The sequence below is a fragment of the Crocodylus siamensis genome, chromosome 3, assembly GCF_052110815.1.
Source record: "Crocodylus siamensis isolate JL-2025a chromosome 3, ASM5211081v1, whole genome shotgun sequence".
Taxonomy (NCBI): domain Eukaryota; kingdom Metazoa; phylum Chordata; order Crocodylia; family Crocodylidae; genus Crocodylus; species Crocodylus siamensis.
This window is the reverse complement of record NC_143397.1, coordinates 181,983,671-182,006,583: the sequence shown is the minus strand read 5'-3', so window position 1 is coordinate 182,006,583 and position 22,913 is coordinate 181,983,671. Positions and strand designations below refer to the sequence as shown.

General features: G+C 43.9%; 1 protein-coding gene across 1 annotated transcript in view; it reads left to right on the top strand.

Moving 5' to 3' along the window:
* The window catches only part of CCDC178 (coiled-coil domain containing 178), a 348,866-nt gene that overhangs the window by 95,413 nt on the left and 230,540 nt on the right, over positions 1 to 22,913 (top strand). Inside the window, exon 15 of the mRNA XM_090039907.1 lies at positions 10,101 to 10,214. Within this exon, the coding sequence (XP_089896033.1) occupies positions 10,101 to 10,214 (114 nt within the window). The remainder of the gene's footprint in view (positions 1 to 10,100; positions 10,215 to 22,913) is intronic.

Below are 22,913 nucleotides of genomic sequence, written 5' to 3'. Positions count from 1 at the left end.
TCTGATTACAGTAGCAGAACAGGTCGACAAGGCAGAGAAGGAACAAGCACACAAAAACAGCACTAAACACAAAGAAAACCAATATTGGTGTTAAGGCCTAATGCGATTGTTATTTGAGAGTCAGGAAAATACTATAGCGTTTGAGATTTAGGCCTCCAGTACGATACCATCTGTAAAAATAACCAATAGAACTGGGTGGGGTAGAAGGTGTAATGATGCTAGTAACTTTCAGCTGGCACTGTTTCCACCTCTTTCTCATCTTTATTTTTCTGTAAATATTAATAGCATTTATGCCTCTGACTTCATTCCTAAGAGTAGCCACACCACTTTTATCTTCAAATCCTGTATTTTCTTCTAATATTGAAATCATTTTCAAGAAGAAAACAGGCAAACAAAAAAAAAAGTTGTGAACAGGATATACAACTTTTTTTTTTTTTTTTTTTAAATTATGGAAGACTATTTGTAGATCAGTGGTTCTCAACCTTGCTGGACTGAAGGCATCCCTCAAAATGCCAGCTTTTAGCTTTCATGGGTGCTTGTACATGCAATGAGGGTTTAATTCTTCCTAAATCGAAAATTCTTCCTAAATTCCACTGTTTCAATTTAGGGAGAATTAAACCCCTGTTGTGTGTACAAGGGTGAAGGGACCTGATCCTTCCACACCGCCCCCAGCCTATCTGCTTCTCCCATGGCTTGGGCGGGGATGGGGAGTTGCTGGCGGGCCAAGCAGTCCCTGAGCTGTCCAGGGCCCGGTGCTTTCCTCCATGGTTTCAGCACCCCCCAGGTAGCACCCATCTGCTAGCACCCATCTTGGACAGTCCCGGGGGGCTCCGCCACCACAGAGGGAAGCACTGGGCCCTGTACAGCTCAGCAGCTCTGAGACCTGGCAGAAGCTCCTGCAGGCAGGTTTGACTGAGGGGGTGGGAAAAAAAGGACAAGGAATGTTATCTTTTTTTCTTATTTTTTCCCCTAGAGCTTGCCTGCGTGCCTGAGTTACACAAGGCTTGGTGCTTCCCTCTGCAGTGGTGGCACCCCCCAGGACCACCTGGGCAGAGTGCCGCCTGGGGGGTGCCACCACCATGAAGGGAAGCAACAGGGTCCCCCACAGCTCAGGGACTGCTCAGCCTGCCAGCAGCTCCCCTCTGCCCTGCACTGTGGGAGAGGCTGGTAAGCTCCAGCACCCCATGCACTGTCCCCATCTCCTTCCCACCTGCCTGGGTCCATCTTGGATGGCTGGCTTGCCCTTGGGGCAGAGCGGCAAGTTGGCAGGAGGGCAGCTGGGTGTGCTGGTGGCAGGAGAAGGTGGTGGGGAGAGTTCATGGGACACTGTAAGCCCACCAAGTCCAAGCTTTCCTAAGCACATTGACTTCCAGCACTCCGTGAGCCATTGCACTTTGTTAGGTAGCAAACAAAAGCACCTTGGAGGAGTTTTACCTTGCTACATTGCAAAGCCATTTAAAGTGGAATACGCCACTGAGCATGTAAATAGCAATGCCATTAAAGCAGAATATGCTGCCGAGTGCGTAAATAGCAACACCATTAAAGCTGTGCAAAAGGGCATTTAAGCTGCTTTAAAGGCCAATTTTGTTGTGTGTACAAAGGCCCCATTTGGTTTTTTGACTACAGAGAGGCAAAACAGCCATTGTTCTATTACAAAGTATTCAGAAAGACTACAACTGGTCAGAATGTTTCTTATGCTATGGATTCCCATATGTAAGAGAGCAGTACCCCTCACTGCAGGTCACGTTTGACAACAGAGAAGGGTCTCTTGTATCCTGACCCAGAAGGTCTCGAGATCAGGAGAGGCAGACCTGATGGTGGGAGTCTACTACAGGCCTTCCTCCAAGAAGAGAGTTATCAGGCATTCTCCAGAGAACTGATTGAGGCAGCTAACACTAGAGATGTGATCGTCATGCATGGGTGACTTTAACTACCCTGATACTTGTTGGGAGGATCACTCGGCCACCTCTGGCAGGTCAAGCCAACTTCTTGGCAACAACAGATGACCTGTTTCTGATGCAGGTTGTGGAAGGGTCCTGCCAGGGGTAAGGCCACTCTGGATCTAGTGCTGGCCAAAGGTGATGACATCAAAGGTAAGGATTGGTGGTACTCTGGGGGACAGTGATCACAACCTGGTTAGGTTCACCATCCACCATAAGACAACGAAATCAGACAGCAGAACAGAAGTCCTGGAGTTCAAGAAGGCAGATTTTGGCAAACTCAAGAGGCTAGTTGGAGAGGCCCTCTGCAACCAGAACTGGATGACTTGGGAGTTCAGGAATGGTGGATGCTTCCTTAAGGAGGCAATTCTCATAGCCCAAAAACAGGCCATCCCCATGCAAGCAAAAAATGGGAAAGGAGCCAATAGACCAGCTTGGCTCAACGGGAATATTAGAGAGCTTCTGAAAAAGAAAAAAGAAAAGCATATAAACAATGAAAGAATGACTAGCAACCAGAGAGGAATACATCTGTATTGCCAGGGCCTACTGATATAAGACAAGAAAACCAAGGCAGGCATAGAGATCAAGCTGGCAACTGGAATAAAAGACAACAAAAGTCCTTCTACAGATACATAGGGAGCAAGAAAAAATCAGGCTTCCACTGTGGGACCCCTACTGAATGCTCAAGGGCAGCCCACAGTGATGCCTGTGAAAAAGCTGAGCTCCTAAATGTATACTTCACATTGGTATTCCTGAAATCAAAAGTGGGCTGTTCACCTGACCAGAAGCCCGGGGAGCATGGGGAAGACAACAAACTACAGAAAATCAGTCCTGAACAGGTGAGGGATCTCCTGCAACACTTGGATGTCTTCAAGTCTTCTGGCCTGACAACCTGCACCCAAGAGTCCTGAAAGAACTGGCTGAGCTAATAGCAGCACCACTGGCCAAGCTGTTTGAAGAATTGTGGAACTTGGGAGTTGTCCCAGATGACTGGAAGAGAGCAATGTGGTGCCCAACTTCAAGAAAGGGAAGAGAGATGACCCTGCAAACTACGGGCCGGTCAGTCTGACCTCGGTCCTGAGTAAAATCTTTGAAAAATGTATTAAGGAGGCAATCATTTGAAAACTGGAAACGATGGGGTGTTAAGAAGCAATCAGCATGGCTTTGTTGAGGGTAGATCATGCCTGACAAACCTTGTGTCTTTCTATGACCAGGTAACTAGCCATCTGGATGAGGGACACAGAGTGGATGTGATTTACTTAGACTTCAGTAAAACCTTTGATTCTGTTTCCCATGGGATTCTCTCAAACAAACTGAGGATGCTGGACTTGACCAGTCTACAGTGAGGTGGGTGGACAATTGGCTTAGAGGGTGCTACCAGAGGGTGGTAATTGATGGGATGGCCTTGTCCTGGAAGGCCATCTCCAGTGGTGTCCCCCAGGGATTGGTGCTTGGACCCATGCTCTTTAATATATTCATTAACAACTTGGATGAGGGGGTGGAAAGCTCAATTATTAAGTTTGCAGATGATACCAAGCTGTGGGGAAATGGGCACACTGGAGATAGGGTCAGGATCCAGGATGACCTTGATAGGCTGGACTCATGGGCGAAATGGAATCAGATAAGGTTTAACAGGGGTAAGTGCAGAGTCTTCCATCTGGGTAGGAAGAACAACTACGCGATGGGTGGTGGCCCACTGGCTGGCACAAGATCTGAGTGAGATCTGGGGGTTACGATTGACCAGAAGATGAATATGAGCCAGCGGTGCGATGAGATCACCAGGAAAGCAAATAGAACTCTGGCATGCATCAGCCAATTTGTGTCCAATAGAGCCAGGGAAGTGCTCCTCCCTATCTATTTGGCACTGGTGAGGCCTGGGCACCACATTTCAAAAAGGACATGGATAAGTTCGAGAGAGTACAAAGAAGAGCCACCCTCACGGTCAAGGGCATGGAGGATAGGCCCTATGAGGAGAGATTTGGGGAATTAGGCCTGTTTAGTTTGGGTAAGAGAAGGATGAAAGGTGACTTGATAGCCACCTGCAAGAACATCAGGGGTGAGCAACTCTTCAGGAAGGCACCTCAAGGGAAGACAAGGACCAACAGACATAAGCTTATAGAGGGTAAACTCAGACTATATATAAAGAAGAACTTCTTCTCTAAGGGTTGCCAGAATCTGGAACACGCTCCCAGCAGAGGTGTAGGAGGGGGCACCATCCTTGGAGGTGTTTGAGAGGAGGCTGGACAGGCTCACCTGGTTGAGCTTGTGTGAGCCCAATAACTTCCTGCCCATGGCAGGGGACTAGACTGCTTGCCATAGATGATGTAATGCAGCGTGGTTCTCATTTAGATGATCATACAAATCACATTATTTGAAACTCCTGAAGAGACATCAGTATACTAGATTTAAGCTTTGCCTATTCAGTTTTGGGGCCCCATACTTTAAGAAGGATATGGAGAGTTTGGAAAGAGTCCAGTACAGAGCAACAGAAATGATTAGGGGCCTGGGAGGGATAACTTATGAGACAAGGTTGCAAGGACTAGGGTTATTTAGTTTGGAGAAGAGAAAATTGAAGAGGGATTTGATAACAATCTTCAAATACCTGAAAGATGACTATAGAGAAAATGGAAATGGGCTTTTCTCTGAGACACAAGGGTATAGGATTAGGAGAAATGGCCTCAAGGTGCAGCATAGAAAGTTTAGGTTGGATATTAGGAGAAACATTTTGTCTATGAGGTTGGACAGGCATTGGAACGGGCTACCTAAGCAGGAGATGTCAACCAGGGGTACTTGGAAGGGTGCTAGGGGATACGTGTGGGTGGGTGGGAACAGAGCACTGCCACCCACCACCCGGGCCGCTGCCTCCCAGGAGCGGGGGTGTGGCCACGGGCAGTGGCTTCCCTCTGCAGGCCGCACAGGTGCCACCTGGCTGACCGGATGTGGTGGGGGGCTCACATGTGGCGACCACTGCTGCTATCCACCACCCTGCACCGCTGTGGCTGCATGCAATCTCTCCCTACCTGCCACACTCTGTCTGGCCACTGCCACCAGAAGGGGTACACTCCTTAAAAAAGGTTGAAAACCCCTGACCTAGAGAAACTGAGGAGTTGCCATCCTTGGAAGTTTTCAAGAGCAAAATAGACACTTGGCTGCAATAGTTTAGTTGTGAATAATCCTGCTTTAAGTAGGGGCTGGTTAAGATGATTTTGTGAGGTGCCTTCCAGCCTTGCTTTCCTCTGATTTTTCATAACTTTTCTTCTGTTGATCAGTGTCAATGTGCAAAGCCTTGCAGACAATTCTACTGCCATATATTGTGTAAACAGGCAGGCAGAAACAGTAGCATAACAGGGTGGGTGAGCGGGATGTGCTCAGAGTGCTGGGAAGGTATAGGAGGGGGCAGCACTTCAGTCTTCCTTGCTCATCTTGCACTTTTTGATTGCATATTGCAGTGGCATGGGCTATTTATGTCATGGAGTCCAAGGTGTTCTAGAAAACATAGTTTCATAGGGTGTCAGTGGAGTTTGCTGCAGCTGGGAGGAGGACTGACCCTGTTAGCCTGGGGTTTTTTGGTGTTAAAATCAGCAATATTTTGTCCTCCCGACATGGTCTTCAGTGGCAAAAAAATGAGGTCAAGGCCTGAGTTTCACAGCCATTTTAGAGAACTACTATTCCCTGAATACTCTGCACTCTGTGACATTGCCCATGATGTTGCTTGCTGCTGCTCCTAAATGTTTCCTAGTGGAAGAAAGGTAAGAAAAGACTCCCTTGAGCACATTTTGCCCATGTTATGCCTCTAGGAAGAGGCTTTATTTCATTGTACCATCCAAATATTTTTTTGAATATGTGAGAAGAGAGATGATGCTTTACATATCTGACAGAAAACAACGTGAATTTAAACTGCAGTAAAAAGCATGAATTGTCTCTCAAGATCACAGCTTTAATTTTGTCATAGTGTGAAGGATTTCTTTCTTACAAAATAGAATGCAAAGTATTTTCATTCTGTGCTAGTCAGTACAGAACTTGGCCATTGAACTGAGACTGTTGTGGAGGACTGGCCCCAAGAGTTTCTTGATGCCTTCAGTGCTTTTGCTACAGCCAGGTTTCAGAAAAGTCTTGTGAACATATTAATTTCAATTTGGACATCTGAATTTTGGTTCTCAAACTGAACCATGGGTATAAGAAATTCCATGACCTCTTTCAGCCCAGTCTTTTGCTGTCAAATTACAGTTGGATTCTACTGTTTAGCCTAGCATCCACTGAAATAATTTTCTATGCAGACTCACATTTGTGTTCATTCTTAGTTACAGTTTGCTGACTATTGAGTAAATAACCTGTCAGTCCAGACCCTTTACTTTCTCTGTGGCTGTCAGGCTGTGGCCTTAAACTTGGGGCCTTGACCTTCCCGGAAAAGCTGCTCATCCTGGTCTGCCCCCTCTCCAACTGATGATTTATGGTGAGCAAGCTGGCCTAAAACCTCCGCCCAGATCTAGGCATCTGCCCACTCCCTGCCACAACAGCAGCTGACCCATCACTCACTCCCATATAAATCCCTGACCCAGAAGAACATGCGTCTGAATAACAGGGCTCAACCTGATCCCAAACTACCTTACTGTTCCCTCCACCTCATGTTCCTCATCTGCTCTTGGTCTGAACTCCTGGCTCCTTAGCCCAGCTTGCCTCTGACTGTGTTGTGTGTGATCCTTGGCTTCCTGGTTCAGTTCATTCCCAGACCCAGTTCTTGGTTTGAACACCTGCCTTCTTGACCTGGCCTGTACCTTAATTCTGTTTGTTCCTCCTGACCCTGGTCAGCACCTTGTTCCTTGAGTGGCCCCTTACCTAACTGACCATGACCTGGCACTAGTTTGCTCAGACTGAATGTTCTGTGAAGAGGGGACAGCATGAAACAATTCCCTGCCAGAGCATTCGTACCCATCCAACTTGATGGCTGCAACTTGGGGTGTCCCCAGGCCAGACCAGATCAGTTGACTCAGGTAGCCTCTTCCCATCATACTGGAAGTCTGGGTGCAGCAATTGCTTGCAGAAAGCCTGTCCTTCCAATCCCAGGCAGTGTACCACCAGGAGAACCAACAACACTAGTGTGAGGAGGCATGAGGGCTTGTGGGAGGCTATTGCTGCACTCCAGGCACATCCAGAGGAGTCCCTTGCCCATCTCTCATTACCCGAAAGGTTTGATGGGGACCTGCAGCACTTCACAAGCTTCCTTATTCAGTATTGCATTTTATTCTTAGCCCTGCTCAAAACTTATGACAAGGAGCAGGTAAGCCTTATCTTAAGTCTTTTGAAAGGGCATGCCCTCAGCTGGGCCTCCCTGCTAATGGATCATAGCAGCCTTGTGCTTCAGGACTGAGAGGTATTCCTGCAGGAGTTTGACTTCAACTGGGCCTGGACAGTGAAAATCACACTAAGTCGTCTCTGGCAGGATACTGCCACTGCCTATGCATCTCTTTTTTTTTTCTGCTGCTATGCTGCAGATGCCTGCTGGAATAGGGCGGTCCAGCATTACCAATTCCAGTAGGTGCTCCAGGAGTGGAGGAAGCAGAAGAGGTACTTGCTGCCTCCTCTGCTTCTTTACCCCACTGTTGCTAGTCCAGAACCCAACAGTGGGGGACACTGTTACCATAACTTGTATGATCAGGAATGATGCTGCTGATGCAAGCAGGTTTCCATAGCAGAGATTCAAGGACACAGTTATGCCCTGTGCTTCAATGGTAAGGATGATGCACTAAGCATTGTGCTTTCACAACAACAGGGTGTGAAAAAAGCCTTCACCCCTGCACCTTTTTCTTCCTGCAAGCTCACCCCAGCAGAACAAAACTATGAGACCTTGAACCACAAACTCTTGGCCATCAGAGCAGCTTTTAGTGAGTGGTATCATTACCTTGAAGGACTATACCATGAGGTACAGGTTCTTATGGGCCATTGAAACCTGGAATACTTTTGAAAGGCTACTTAATCAGAGGCAACTCTGGTGGACATTCCTTTTTCTCTCAATTCAGTTTCAAGACAACTTACCAACCCAAGCCTAGACATGGGAAGTCAGACACCCTGTTTTGGAAGACTGTATGATACAGACTCCTCTCAAGAGCCATCAGAACCCAGGCCTATTCTGAAGCCCCACAACTTAATTGGTGTCACATGACCAACAGACATGTTTTCTCTGCTCCTTCCTACCATCTGAGAGAAAATGCTTCCAGAAGAGCAAGCCGTCTTTGCTGAATAACCATACCAGGTCCAGAATGGGGTCATATTTACCTAGGTTAAGGTCTGTGTATTACCAGGTCAGGTGAGGCAACCTTCTTTCACCTAAGTCATGACCCCCAGTTAGCAGGCTACCTTGGAACTGAGGAGATCAGTTGATAGGTCTTTTCCTACTTTTAATGGCCATGGATGTGGAAGGCAGGGCAGCCTTTTGTCAGTTCTTGCAATGTTTGTGCCCAGACTAAGAGACTCACTCAAAGACTGTATGGACTCCTCTATTCCCTTCTCAGTCTGCCTTGCCATAGTCTGTCATATCTTTGTACTTTAGTAGAGAGCTGCCCACATCAAATGGTTGCTCTCTGATCCTGACAGTAACAGATCAGTTGACTAAGTGGCCCATTTTATCCTATGCACAGGTGTTTCCTCAGCTAAGGGGAGTGCCTGACTGTATAGGTTGCCTCCACAGCCTTCTGGACTGAGCATCTGAATTGCATCTGCTCACAGTTTAACTCTTCAACCTGGTTTTCCACTGACTCTGTGCTCTGTCTGATTCTTCAGCTCCCCAGCTCAGCTCATTCCCAGACCCTGTTCTCAGACTGACCTCCTAGCTTCCTGACCTGGCTTATACTTGGATTATGTTCACACCTCCTCACTCTGATCAGCACCTTGTCCCTGAGTGGCCCTTGCATCTAAGCCCCAGGAGCACACAGGACTGTGTTCAGTGATGCAACAATTCAAATATACAATAAGAAATAAAAAGTAAAAAATATGTTAAAATTGCTGATATGATAGTGTATTTTGGATGCCGGTATAATATATCAAAATGGGTCCATAAGATTACAAAAAAGATAGTTCTAATAGCTAATAGTATTTTCAAAACAATGTATTAATGTCAGTGACTAATGTTGTTAGCCCTTCCCCAAGTAAAATTTAGTAGAAACAATGTGACAAAGATCACATCGTTAGTCTTCTAGAGACTTAGAGGGGTGTGGTTTGAGGTATGTATCATTGTCTTTAGCTGTACATTTGTTTCGGTCTTAAAAGCTTGGAAACAAAGTTTGCACAAGCTGATTTATATGTGAATAATGTGCAAAAGATGCTAGTAATTTCAAAGAAGAGATTAGACTGATTAAAAGTTAAAAGTATTGTTGCTGAATCAGAATATTAATGTTTTTATTTAGTGCAAGTAGCTGCACACAACCTATAATTTTAAAAAAATTTCAAAGTAAAAACTTCAAGTAACTACCATTTTACATTTGTTTATGAACAGAGTAATTTACAAATGTTATTTATTGAAAATAATAATAACTTGGATAATGTAATATTTTGTATTTATGATGCAAACATTTAGTACAAAATGAGACATCTAAAATTAATTTTGTTCATATGCTAATTAATAACAGACTGGATTAATGAGCAATGTAGAAGGAGAGATTTCAATACATTATGTTCTACCAGTTTTTCTGTGGCTGTCGTAAGTGGTATTCCTTGTGTTAGTTTGCAGACACTAAACCTTAAGTGTTTTTTCTTCCTTTCCTATTATTTTCATGCAAAGTATTCAAAATACACATTTTGAATACAGAAAATCTGTTCATTAGCTGGCAAAATAAACTCACAGAACCATGAGGAGGAAAGGCTTTTGTGAAGCAGTGATATTCTGTTATATGACAATATATAGTATGTAAACCACTAGCTATTTTGTCTGTTTTAAAATGTGTTATGTAGTTGAAAATATGTCTGAAATCAAACTCCTGAATGTATAGCATGGCTAAAGAATGAACCACATGAAATAATAGTTGCTTTAGGGAAAATAGGAATGAACTTATAAATGGTAACTTTTAAAGAAAAGTATTTAATGGCTAATATATTTTACAATTTCTGCAGAAATAAGGGCAATTACTTTTGCATACTAACACATCTCTCTATGCATATATTTTCCAGAAACTCTCTAATTTGAATCGAAGGATACAAGACCTAGATGAACAGCAGAAACAAATAGAACAACAATTGGAGCACAGAAAGACTATTGTGCAGAAACAATTAAGTGATACACAGGTGAATAATTTAATATCTGGAAGTTATTTTTGAACTAGGTTTAATTCCAAAGGTTTGCCTGTCATTTCTACTCAGTTGCTTTGGATGTATATGCATATTCTGCATGTACTATTTTCTCTTTCCTGCTTGAACTAACCTATCAGGTCCATAGCCTTGAGACAGGGTAAAGTACAAAGCAGAATTGATATTGAGGTCATTGAGAAGTCCTCTGCTTTCTTCATTTGCTACAGTAGCTGAGATTGCTTGGGGGGCTTTAGAAAAGCAATGGAGAAAATCAATAAAGAAAGAAAAAGATTTTAGCCGTAATAGAAACTGCCTGCTGATTACACTTTTGCTCAGCAGATGGCATCTTTTTGTAAATGATGGCTTATATTTGCTATATTAGTTACTAAACTGTATAATCTACCAAGGGGAATTATTTGAATTGTATTACTGAACACTACATTTTATATAAGTATGGTTATAAGCATTTGTAAGAAACAAGCATTTTCTTTTAGGAATTTGCATTGTTGTTATCCTTTCATTGCTATAGTGTATATAAACTTTAGATAACTATTATGGTATCAAAAATGAGTCATATAGTTTATAGGTAAACAAAGAAAATGTTTTTAATTTATCCAATGCAGTCTTTTTACTTTATGCATTTACTAGTTCTGGTAAGGAAAACTTCTAGACTATTATCCTCTACAGAGGAACAACTTAATTTGAGGGCTTGATTGTTTTCTCATGTTGCTACATTGAAGTGGGAGAGCAAAGTTTATGCTCTTTCCTCTTCTTCAAGTTGTAGTGCTTCAGATCTACAAAAGAGACCAGGAGTTTTTCAGTGGATCTTCAAATACCTGCAGAAGGCTGAAGTATTAGCATGGAGTTCCAATGACTGCACATCTCTCCAGTGTACTTCTTTCCAATGCTAATACTACTTGCCTTGGTGCTCTGTTTTCTCTCAGCCCATCATGCAGTTTTGTTGGTGGAAGGTGCCGGAGACAGTACAACTTCTGACCTTGCAGAGTCAAAAGTATATGATTCTCTCAAGGTGAATTATATTTCTGGAAAAGACAAGATGTTTTAAGTAGGGTTAGTAAACTAGTTAGTTGACTCATCAATTTACCACCTATTATTTGACCACGGTCAAAATATTTCATGAAGTCAAGACTGTACTTGTGTAAGTGGTAACCTACCCTTTTATTGCATCATGGTGAGGGCTTCTTGCCCCTCAATCCTGCATGAATCAGGATACTCGCAGGTAGAGACATGCATGCACCCACTCCATTTAGGAGTAGGCATCCTGTGCCCTGTTCTTCTTTCCTGAGATTTCCCCATCTCCCTGCCTCCCTTCCTTTCTCTCTATTAAGCCATGTGTGACTGTAGGCCTATTTGCTATGCAGTGACAGCAAAATTAATGCCATCAGGAATTACAAGCCGCTCTCAAAGGCTAGATAGAGACTACTAAGTGCAAACAAGAGATTCCCTGGGACAACAAATGACAGAACCAAAATGAGGGTGAAGGTTAGAAGTTAATGACCAGCCAGTGCCCACTACTCCCTAAAGGCATCTTAGGAGCTGCCTAGTGAAACTCTGATCAGAGACACTTATGGATAGGAGAAGGAAAGATATTTAGCCCTGCAGTTGCACATGTTCCTTTTCATCACCATCTCCTTCCTGGTGAGGTAAATGGACAGATTGGCCAAGTCCAGAAGGGAGATTGACCAAAAGGTCCTTGGATTTTGTAAGGCTACAAATGAACGGTCTGTGCTGAGGGAGGAAGTAGAACCAGTAGCATGGAAAAGATTCTCCTGCTGGCCATCTACTGTAACTGCAGGCCTCCCAAGACGAAGAGAAACACTTGGTTCAGGGAGTAGGAAGGCAAACCTATACAGAAGCAGTCGTCTGATGTAGGTCACCGGTGCCCAGGCGCCTGGACTGCCCATGAGCCCAGTGCAGGTGCTGTGGGGAGGAGGAGCTAATAAGGCCGTCTGTTCTGGGAAGTCCTTGGAAGCACTGGACTGTTGAGTTTTCTAGGAGATAAAGTACCTGTTAAAAACAGCTGAAGGCTAGAGGTTGAATTGAATACAAGAGATACTGTGAGATTTTGGCTTCCCCACAACTCTCTCTATACTCATTTTTTTAAAACTTTTTAGTCAAAAGGTACATGGAAAAATGGTTAAAACTCACTGCAAGTTCTGTTCTTCTGAGTATGTAACACATGTAGACAGAATGGAGAAACAGCTGAAGGGATAAACTGGTCTTACAATTTGTTTTTTCCTTCACATTCTCCTTCTACTTCATCCTCAGTAGTAACATCTTCACAAAGCACAGTGTCTTTTAATTAAGGTGCAAATGATAGTGAAAGTGAAGGTAGTTTAGTTTCTACATAGCCCAATGACATTTTGCTACTCTGTGTGCTTCAGTATCAAGAATTCTTGAAAAGTTTCACTAAGCTAGTAGTAAGAGTTTTTAGATCACATGTCTGATGACCAGAAAAATGAATTTGATTTGTATAATTGCCAGAGACATTTATGCCAGGAATATACCATTTCAGTTAGCTGAAAATTATGTGCTAGACTTTTTTTTAATTGTGTTGAATTCCAAAATACCAAGTAGCCAAGTGGCTTGCAGGAACTGTTCTAAATGCTGGACTGGAAGATGTGAAAGAGAGAGTTAGTATTCTTATTTTACAAGGTCTTCATTTGTCCTTACTGTCTGGTGGATGGAGCAGAATTCACACTGAAGGATGTCATTACCTTCATGGTAACAACTCCAGACTCAGACTTACTAATTCTAATGCACAACTGAGCATCATTGCACAACCCAATATATTGCTGACCAGTTTAAAAATATCATCAATAAATGGGTTTACAGAAGATTATTTCAGTTATAACTGACAGTGCGACTAATACAGTTACCCAAGCCACCTCTCACAGAGTGCCAGCTCATAGTTTTCACTTGTTTTTTGACTATGAAAAAATACTAGAGCAATTGTTCTCTGGCAGAAAACTCAGAAAGACCACTACGGGTCAGACTGTTTTTGGCACTCTGGATTCCTATTTAAAATCTCTGGGTTTATCTTATGAATCATGTGTAGGTGTTTGCACAGCTACCAGTACTAATACTGTGCACTCTCTGTGATACTCTTAAAAGGATCACATGGCACCCCAGAGTACCATGACACCCTAGTTGAGAATCCATTGTATTAACATACAAGGTGCCTAGGCTTTGTTGATAAATGAGTATCCATACCTGTTCTCTGGATGGGCTGCCCATGTGATGCAGCTCTTCATTCATGATGCTGAAGATCTGGCAACGTCTTCATCACAGGTGTCAAAACTGAAAAAAATTTTCAAGTTTTTCAAAACTAAAAAAGTACCAATATCTGTATTTGAGTGTCACTTAGTACAGCGCTTAGTTGCATCCATACTGAGTAAGCTGCGTTGTATTCACTGGACATCCTATATTAAATCTCTCAGAGATCTTCAAAAATGCCAGAAAGCACTTCAATCACCTACTATTGAAGAAGGTATGGTGAGGTTTTGCCCCCAGACAAACCACAGTTGACTTTCTTGATGATCATGTTTTCTAGCTGAGAAAATTTATTTCACTGCCTGAGTCTGTTGCTCAGTTTGTTCACAATACAGAAAATGATAGCTCTATATTGTCTGATGCCAAGAATGAGTTCCTGATCGTTAAGAAACATATTTACAAGAATACTGAACAAAGTCTGCTTACAAAAGTCTAAGTGGAAAAAAAACCCAGACAAGATATCACAGAAAATCAAATGATCTCTCTTCCACATAATGTTGCCTACATTTTTGATCCATGTTTCTAGGGCTGTGATCTTTCTGATGATGAATTTAGCCTCGCTTGCGGCCTTATATTGGCTGTTGCAAGTTTTAAAAGGTATAAAAGCAAAGAAATAATTCTAGTGGAGGTAGCAAATTGTAAATCAGACAGAAGCCAATTCAGTTGTAAAACAATATGGAGTGCAGTCTTAGCAGTTGAATCAAAACAGCTTGCTGCTTCATCATAGTAGAAAGGGTTGTATCCTCCTTGCTGGCTAGCGAGTATGACAGAAATGCTTTTAACACTTCCAGGGATACATGTTGTAGCTGTGTTGGTCTAAGAAACAGAGACAAACAAAACTCTTGGGTTAGAGGCAATATCCTTTATTAGACCAACTAAATAGTAGCAAAAAAAATTTTTCTTTGCAAGCTTTTGGGTCCCAACTTCCTCAGTTAGGCTGAGGAGAATTCAAAGATTGTAATAAGAATTCTCCCAGGTAGGAAAGAAACTTGATTTTGCACAGGGGCAGTAGAGGGTGGAAGTTTTTTCCCCTTGAATTTTTTCCTCTGAGTAATCCAGGGGGAAAAACTTCCACCTTCTACCTAACCCTGTGCAAAATGAAGTTTGTTTTCTACCTGAGAGAACCTCTACAATCTTCGAATTCTCCTCAGCCTTATGAAGGGTGTTTGGACCCAAAAGCTTGCAAAGAGAATGTTTTTTTGCTACTATTTAGTTGGTCTAATAAAGGATATTGCCTCTAATGCAAGAGTTTTGTTTGTCTCTCTAATGCCTCCATGTGCTACTATATGTGCAGAATGAAATTGGTCAGTGTAACAGGCTTGGAGTATCCAACTTTCCCCTTGTGGTCCCCAGCCTCCTCTACCTCCTGTCTCACCTGCTGCAACTTTATCTTAATACATAGTTAAGGAAAAGCTGCCTCCAGAGGTTGGGGTAACCTCTTCTTTTGGTGTTCTCTCTTCTTTTAGTGCTAGTTACTCACCCCTACCTCAATCTGCAGGGGTACTTTCCCCAAACTCCATGTGGTGCACTTCCCCTTCAAGATGACCTTAATCCTGCCTTAGGGCTATAATTTTGGGCTCTGGCTGCCCCATAGCCATGTCCATACCTCAGAGATGACTCTGCTGCTACTTGGAAGGAAACTTCAGGCCCCAAAACCCTTGTCTGGGCTTCAACCTTCCCAGCTTCAGCCCTTTTTATCTGACTGAGCCCCTTCAGCCCAGGTCCACTGCCTCAGACGCTGGGTTCCTGGGCCTCAGCCCTACATATCTGACCAAAGCTGGTCTCAAAACACAGAGCGCCCCTGGCACCCTGCTCCGTGGCCTCCAGGCTTCCCCTGTAGCCACCACCTTGTCCTCCAGTATGAAACTTAAATACAGAAAAGATAACTGGAACAGAAAAGGTTAACCATCCAGTTAATACTCAACCAAAATCCCCTCAGGGCCATAATAATAGCAACAGTCATAAGGAGCTGACTTGATTCACCCCAGTCCCAGGATACCTCCTTTTCTCTGGCAGCCAGCTCCATCCTGAGCTCTTTCTGCTGCCTGCAGTCATGGACTACCAGCCCCAGCGTAGAGACTGGGCTTATATGCAGCTAAGCCCTGCCCCTTCTAGTCACCTGGCCACCACCTGTGAAGATGTGTTCACAGGTTCCTGTTTAGCCTAACAAACTGTTTGGATTCCCTTGCGCTGCAGCATTTGAATTGCCACGTCTGTGGCAATTACTGTTGTTGCCATTCATCAGGGAAGGGAACCTAGCAACTATAGCTGCCTGGAGTGGCCGGAAGCAACTGGTGCTTTACCATTAGTAAAATGTGGACCAGATCAAAGAGCTGGGGAATTGGGGAACAGCCTTAGTGTAGAACATTGGACCCCTATACAGGCTGGATCCCTAATTGAATCCCTATACAGGCTGGATGTGGCCCACAGGTACCAACCCATGATGTAAGACATTTTGCTTCACAGGTGGAGGGATTAAAAATCTCCAATATCTTTTAAAAATCCCCCAAATTCTTCAAAAAAATATATCTAATTTGTGACATATACAACATTATGGGAAGTACAGGTAATAGTTTCAGTGTCAAGACTACATACTATTTAGCTCTTAGAACATAGATTCATCATTTATGTAATGTATGAAAAATACGATGTATAGGTATATACAACCCAAACTTACAGGAGTGGTTTGAAAACTCTGAAGGAGTGGTCCTTTTTTCATTAATTATCAGGATGTCTTCTTACCTCCTTCCAGATGCAATGCAAGTCCTTTAGATTGATGATGAAAGGACTTTTTCAAAACTTTTCATCTTGTACCAGACCTGTATTTGCCTTTATACTCACAATAAGACCAAAATGTCACTGTTTGAAAAAAATAAACTCTCCACTAAGTATAAGTCATGAAATCTGGTCTGTTTGGGACACAGTCTGCTCACCTCCTTTAGAAGTCTACTAACAAGTTATGGTTGGGCTTCTGTAATAAATTTACAGTTTCTCTGTATGGGGAGTCCATATAGATCAGAAGTCTTTCTAGGGCAAATGGTCTAAGAGCAAGGAACAATTTAAACTAAAGCAATTCATCTGGCATATCTACATTTTCTTTTCTGGTCCTTTTTCTTTCACTAATGCAATGATAGAGGACTTCACCAACTAAGAAGGATGAAGAGTACAGTTTGCCCATTAACCACAAGATGAACATGAGCCTCCAATGCGATGCTGTGGCTAATAAAGCGAACAAAATGCTGGCTTACATCCATAGATGCTTCTCGAGCAAATCCCGGGATGTCATTCTCCCCTTGTACTCGGCCTTGGTGAGGCCGCAGCTGGAGTACTGCGTCCAGTTTTGGGCTCCACAATTCAAAAAGGATGTGGAGAAGCTTGAGAGAGTCCAGAGGAGAGCCAGATCATGATCAGGAAAGCGCATGATCAGAGGTCAGGAAAACAGATCTTACGATGATAGGCTGAGAGACATGGGACTCTTTAGCCTGCAAAAGCACAGGCTCAGGGGTGATCTGATGGCCACCTATAAGTTTATCAGGGGTAAACACCAGGATCTGGGGGAACGCTTTTTCACCAGAGCGCCCCAAGGGATGACTAGGTCGAAAGGTCACAAACTCCTGCAAGACCGCTTCAGGCTGGACATAAGGAAGAATTTCTTTACTGTCCGAGCCCCCAAGGTCTGGAACAGTCTGCCAGCGGAGGTGGTTCAAGCACCTACATTGAACACCTTCAAGAGTAAATTGGATGCTTATCTTGCTGGGATCCTATGACCCCAGCTGACTTCCTGCCCTTTGGGCAGGGGGCTGGACTCGATGATCTCTCGAGGTCCCTTCCAGCCCTGATGTCTATGAAATGTTATTCAACCCAGTCAGGAAAATAAACATCAATCCCAATTAACTGAGCCATTAAAAGAAACTATAGGGAAACCACAGGGAACTGAGAAGACTCAGTTCATCAGTATTTCATCAGGGTTGGATCAGGATGTGGAAAATGTCAGTAACGGAACTGTTTGCTTCCAGAATTAGAGCAGACATCAGGATCTATTAGCAGTAGGAAGAGATGAATTCTCTATTCCTGGAACCATAACTTTTTTGTCCTTTTAGTCTTAAAGTGCTGAAATAAGTATAGAGGAATAGGGAGAGACCTATTTTTGCATTTCTAACTTGGTTATAGAAGAGCTGATTTTTGGACCTAATCTTCCTATTGAAATTATGCCATGATTCCTGGTGTCCAGAGCTTTAAAAGTGGAATGGGGCAGCTTCCCCACTGTGGACTTTAAACTCTGGCCAGGCTGCCAAGTGCGAGGGATTAGAGGCTCCCAGCAGGGTTCAAAGTCCTCAGAAGGGGAAGCACTTTGCCTTACCACACCCCCACACACCTTTTCCCTAAAAAGTTTAATTCAAATTGTTCCTATAAAAACTAAAAAAAGGATTTTGACAAAATCATTTTTTTAACTAAAAAAACCATAGTTTTGAGAAATTTTGAAAAACCCCTGGTTTTAATACAGCCAGGTGCAAAATTATTCCTCCAGAAATGCAAAGTACAGACTGCTTTATAAAATTCAGGACAGAATCTTGGAAAGCAGTAATTGAAAAGACTGAAGGTTCAGAGTGGACAAGCAACTTGATATGAGTTCCCAGTGCATCGCTGTGACCCCCCCCCCCCCCCCAAATATCCTTCAATGTAGAAACAGTGGATTCATGATTTGGAGCAACAAGGAAATTTTACCTCTGGCTGTGTTTGTTGTGATACCAAGACTGGAATACTATGTACATTTCCAGTGCCCTCCACTTCTAAAGAAGATGTTGAAAAATTACAGGGGTTGCAAAAAAGATCCACAAAAATGTTTCAGGGGCTGAAGAAAATGCCTTGCAGCAAGAAACAAAGAATTCAAATAGTTTCCCTTATCAAAAAGAGGATTGAGGTGACTTAATTATAGCACATAAGTACCTTCCCCGGGAGAAAATAATCGGTAATAAATGGTCTTTAATTTAGGCATAACAAGAGCCAATGCCTGGGATTCTTAAGTGAGTTAATGTTTTTGAGCCTGTCTTTTAGTTTAGATTACAGGGAAATCCACATCTGCAAGAAAGAAAGGTGTGCTAGGTATTTGGGAGAGCTCTTTCTGCCTCAGGTATCATTGCTTTGTTCGTTCTTCAGCAACTTAAATTGTTAATGTGCTTATAATACTTGCGTTCATGTTTTCTACTGTATAAATACTGTGCTTCAGAACTGCTTGTGGGCTGCCTATATGGGCCAGGAAGAATTGCTTTTTTCCTTTGAATGGATTCCTTGACAACTGGAGATTATTTTCCCCCCCAAAACGTCCCCTGAAGCACTGGACATTGGCCACAGTTGGGGTGTAATGTTCCTCCTAATGGTACGGAAAAACCTTTGAGGTGTCTTACAGGAGTCTCTCCCCTGCCCTGATGGATAAACTGATTACCATATTTGGAATCAAGAAGGAATATTACCCCTTGTCCCCCAGGACTAAATACAGAGAGTCAAAAACCCCAAGGCTGAATTGATTCAGTCTTTGCAGGTTAGTCTAAGATGCAGAGTTTGAATCGATGAGCAAATGAGCACACATTCACTTTTGATTCAGAAAATGCAGTCATATGTCTACAGTGACCCAAGCCAGAAACTGGGGGGAGGGGGCGTGCTAGAACATGCCTTCCACACTCCAAGGCTTTTTCCTGCTCCTGCTGGAGTGGAGGGGTATGGCCAGGCCTCAGCGTGTGCTCTTCCTGGATGGGAGTAGGGAAGGTAGTAACAGGGCTGTCGTGGGGGTGGGGTGGTGGTGAGGGAATTGGGGTGACTGCCCCAGGCCCTGCACTTTGTGGGGCCCTGCAGAGCCAGGTCAGCTTTGCATCTGGCAGCTCACCAACCCTCTCCCTCCCCACTGCTACCACCGTGTCTTGAGCCTTGCACTGGCTGATTTGCCCTGGGCCCCACACCCTGCCACAGTCATCTTTGGGTAGTAGCACTGAATTCATAAAAACTTAAACAGGAATTGTTCTTTGTCTAAAAAACTATAAACTGAACTTTATAAACACAGCCTGGGAGATGTGTTTGTTTCCTCTTCCTGCTGCCTCTGAGGTCTCTGGGATTTGCAGTCCAGCATCAGAGCAGCAGAACTCCACAGCATTCCTCATCACTTCCTCTTCCTGCTTCCAGGCACCTCTGGGATTTGTAGTCCACAGCTGAGCCAGTGCTAAGTACTCTGTACTAACTCTTTTGAGTACTTTGTACTCAGCACTTCCATCTGTACTCTGGAGAAAGTGAATTTAACCCTCCTCCCTGGCCCCAGACTCCAGCCAGGGTTTGCCTTGGGGCAGCAGTGAGCCGGGCCTCACTGCTCCAGCTAGGGAGCAGAGGGGTGGCACCAGCCCTGCTCTCTGGAGCATACAGTACAGCCCAGCTCAGGGAAAGCATGGTGGGATGCTAGCAGATTCTGATTTAACTTGAACCAGGAAGGGGTCTGGGACAGAAGTTTCATAAACTGGTTTGACCTAAATCAGTTAAGTCAATTAAGTCTGATACTTTCAACCAGGCTTATCATAAACCAGTTTCAGTCAGAGACTCCAGGCAGAGCCAATGCCAACTAGCAGTAAGCTTGTAGAGCTTGCAACACATGCAGAATTCACAGCAGGAGCTGCACTATGTGAGCTGTGATTGCTCACTACACATCCAGTGCACAGCCAAAAAGAAGTGCTGCTGCACTACTCCTGGATCCACCTCTGTGCATGGTCTTCTGACAAGCATCCGGTCCAGGTCTCTGATATCAGGCCTTTAGTTATAAATATTTTTGTATGGGGACTTGCGCTTTTCTCTGTCTAGGTTTAAAGCTAAAGTCCTGTTCCACGTAGTGTGATCACCTAAGCGAGTCTGACTTCTAAGACTGAAGTCTGACTCTTTTTCTCTTTTGGATGGTATCATTCATTGGTGACCACACCATTTTCATGAAACAGAGCATAATTATTTATTTTAGGATAGAAGCATAACAGAGAAAATAAATAGTTTATGCACGTGCTAAGCTTACCACATACTGCGTACTATCCAATGGGGCCCTGTCAGGTACATGATCCAAGTCTGCCAGCTTTTTGTTCCAGAGTGAACAATTATATTATAACTGTGTCATGTCACTTCTGGGTTAAATGAGAGCAATGTCCTCCTGATTTAAGGCTAGTCATTTCTATCATTTTCATTTCATTGTTTGAGCACCTTTAACAGTTCAAACCATGGTACAGTAAAAGCTCTGTTATCTGGCATCCCCTGGAAATGGGGGATGTCAGATAATAAAATATGCCGGTTAATTGAGCAGCCCCAGCCAGTACTTCTCACACTACGTCTGCGGCATCCCTCCACTCCTCAAGGAAGCCAGTCCCGCACAGCCTGTTATGCCCCTGCGCCATGGGGGCTTGGCAATGCAGGCTGCTTTGCCCTGAGTCATGGGGGCTTGGAGAAACTGGAAGTGCCATGGTGGGCACTTCCATTTCACTTTATCTTACAAGCTGGCATGCCTCACTAACTGGCATGCCAGCTTGTAAGATGCTGGATAGCAGAACTTTTACTGTATGAAGTTTCCACCAGAGGATGGGGGCTTTCTCCAGGTGATTTACCTGAACCAGGGATTCACATTAATTGCCCCCTAGTGATTTTACATGCCTGCAGGACACACTTATAATTTCCATGAGTTGACATAGAGGCACCTTTATTTCATGTACCCATAGTCCTTGCCACATCTCAGTGCTTCCATGCTCCCACTGTCTAGTGTGTTATGAAAGCATTGATTTCTGGATGGATTTTTTTCTGATATTTTTCTAATATTCATCTAAGACAGGGGTTCCTCTACTCCCTTTCAACGAACATGTGGGAGGCTACCATTTGCACAAAAAGGGGAGTATGTCAAGAAGAGATCTCTGAAGCAACTATCTTTAGGGCTAGGGAAAGACATTCAGAAAGCCTGAGGCTAAATTGATTCAACCTTTGCAGGGTAGTCTAACCTGGCTAAGCTGAACTGGTTGGAAACTGGACATTCTCTCTGGACTGAGGAAATTCAGACACATGCCTGCAGTGGTTCAGGCTAGAACCCAGGGAGTGCTAGAGTATCCCTCCCTTCCCTTGCACAGAGTTGAGCTGAGGAGGGTGTGGCCAGGCCCCAGCAGGACTTTCTCATTGGGGAGGTCTGTCTGCACCATCCCAGGCTTTTCCCCACTGGCTGCTCAAGGGGTGGGAGAGTTGTCAGCCCCCAGTCCCTTGCTAGCAGTCTGAGGCAAGGAGCAGGGTGCTGTGCATTTCAGTCTCCCTCCCTGCTTGTCAGACTGTCTGCAGCAAACTGACAGGCGAGCAAGGTAGCCTGGAGCTAATAAGAATCTTTTATCACCTGATTAGCAAAACAATAGCCATTCCTTCAGACTCTTCTTAAACAGCTTATGGGGTGACCTGTTGATTAGCTCCAAAAGCCCTGTTCTGTCTACCTGCCTGTCCCAATGAAACTGGAGACACACATACACAGACACCTCTCGGCATCAGCTAGCACACCACGTACCTAGGGTCCATGGGGCGGGGGTCTGTGCTGTTGGAGATGGGAGGGAGGGAGGGGGTATTTTCTGCTTGAACAGCAAAGTGGGTGGCAGGGTAGGGCAGGAGGAAGCCAGCAGACCCTGCTATGTGTGCAGCGTCTGCCAGAGCCTTATACAGCACTAGCTAGCATACCGCATGCTAGCTATGGTCCATGCTGTGGGAGAAGGGAGGAAGGGATCAATACTTAAGCAGCAAGTGGTGAGAGGGAAGAGGGGAGGGAGAGAGGGGAAGGAGTATGGGACAGACATTGCATAAACTGGTTTGAGCCAAATCGGTTAAGTCTGATACTATATTCAATCAGGTTTATCTCAAACTGGTTTCAGCCTTTTCAAACTGGTTTATGTGCACTGAACATCTGTTCTGTTACAGGTTTAAACCAGTTTCTGATCACATTAGGTTTATGTGTAATGTCTATCCCTAGCCTAGGTGTGTCTGCTTTTTTACTACATACCAGAAGTTAGATATGAGTGTGTTGACTGATGCAGTTTTTTGTTTGATGAGTTAAAAGGGCTGTAATTCAGTATTCACATATATATAAAAAAGTAATCAAGAAGTATGTTTCCTCCTCCTTAATTCAACTCATTTATATTGCTATTTAGAGCCCATTAGTGTGTATTACTAGAATTACTCTCTGTAATGTTTTGTACATGTAAAATGGGTTTATGTAAAAATAACTCTCAGTAGTCCAGACTCCCACCTGCTTATTGCTTTCTATAGCTCTGATTTGTTCATTTTAGGCCAGTTGCAATCTTGGATACTCTGTGAACTATGGATATTAGCAGCAGTATCTGCGTATTTATTTTTCTTGATCTTATAATG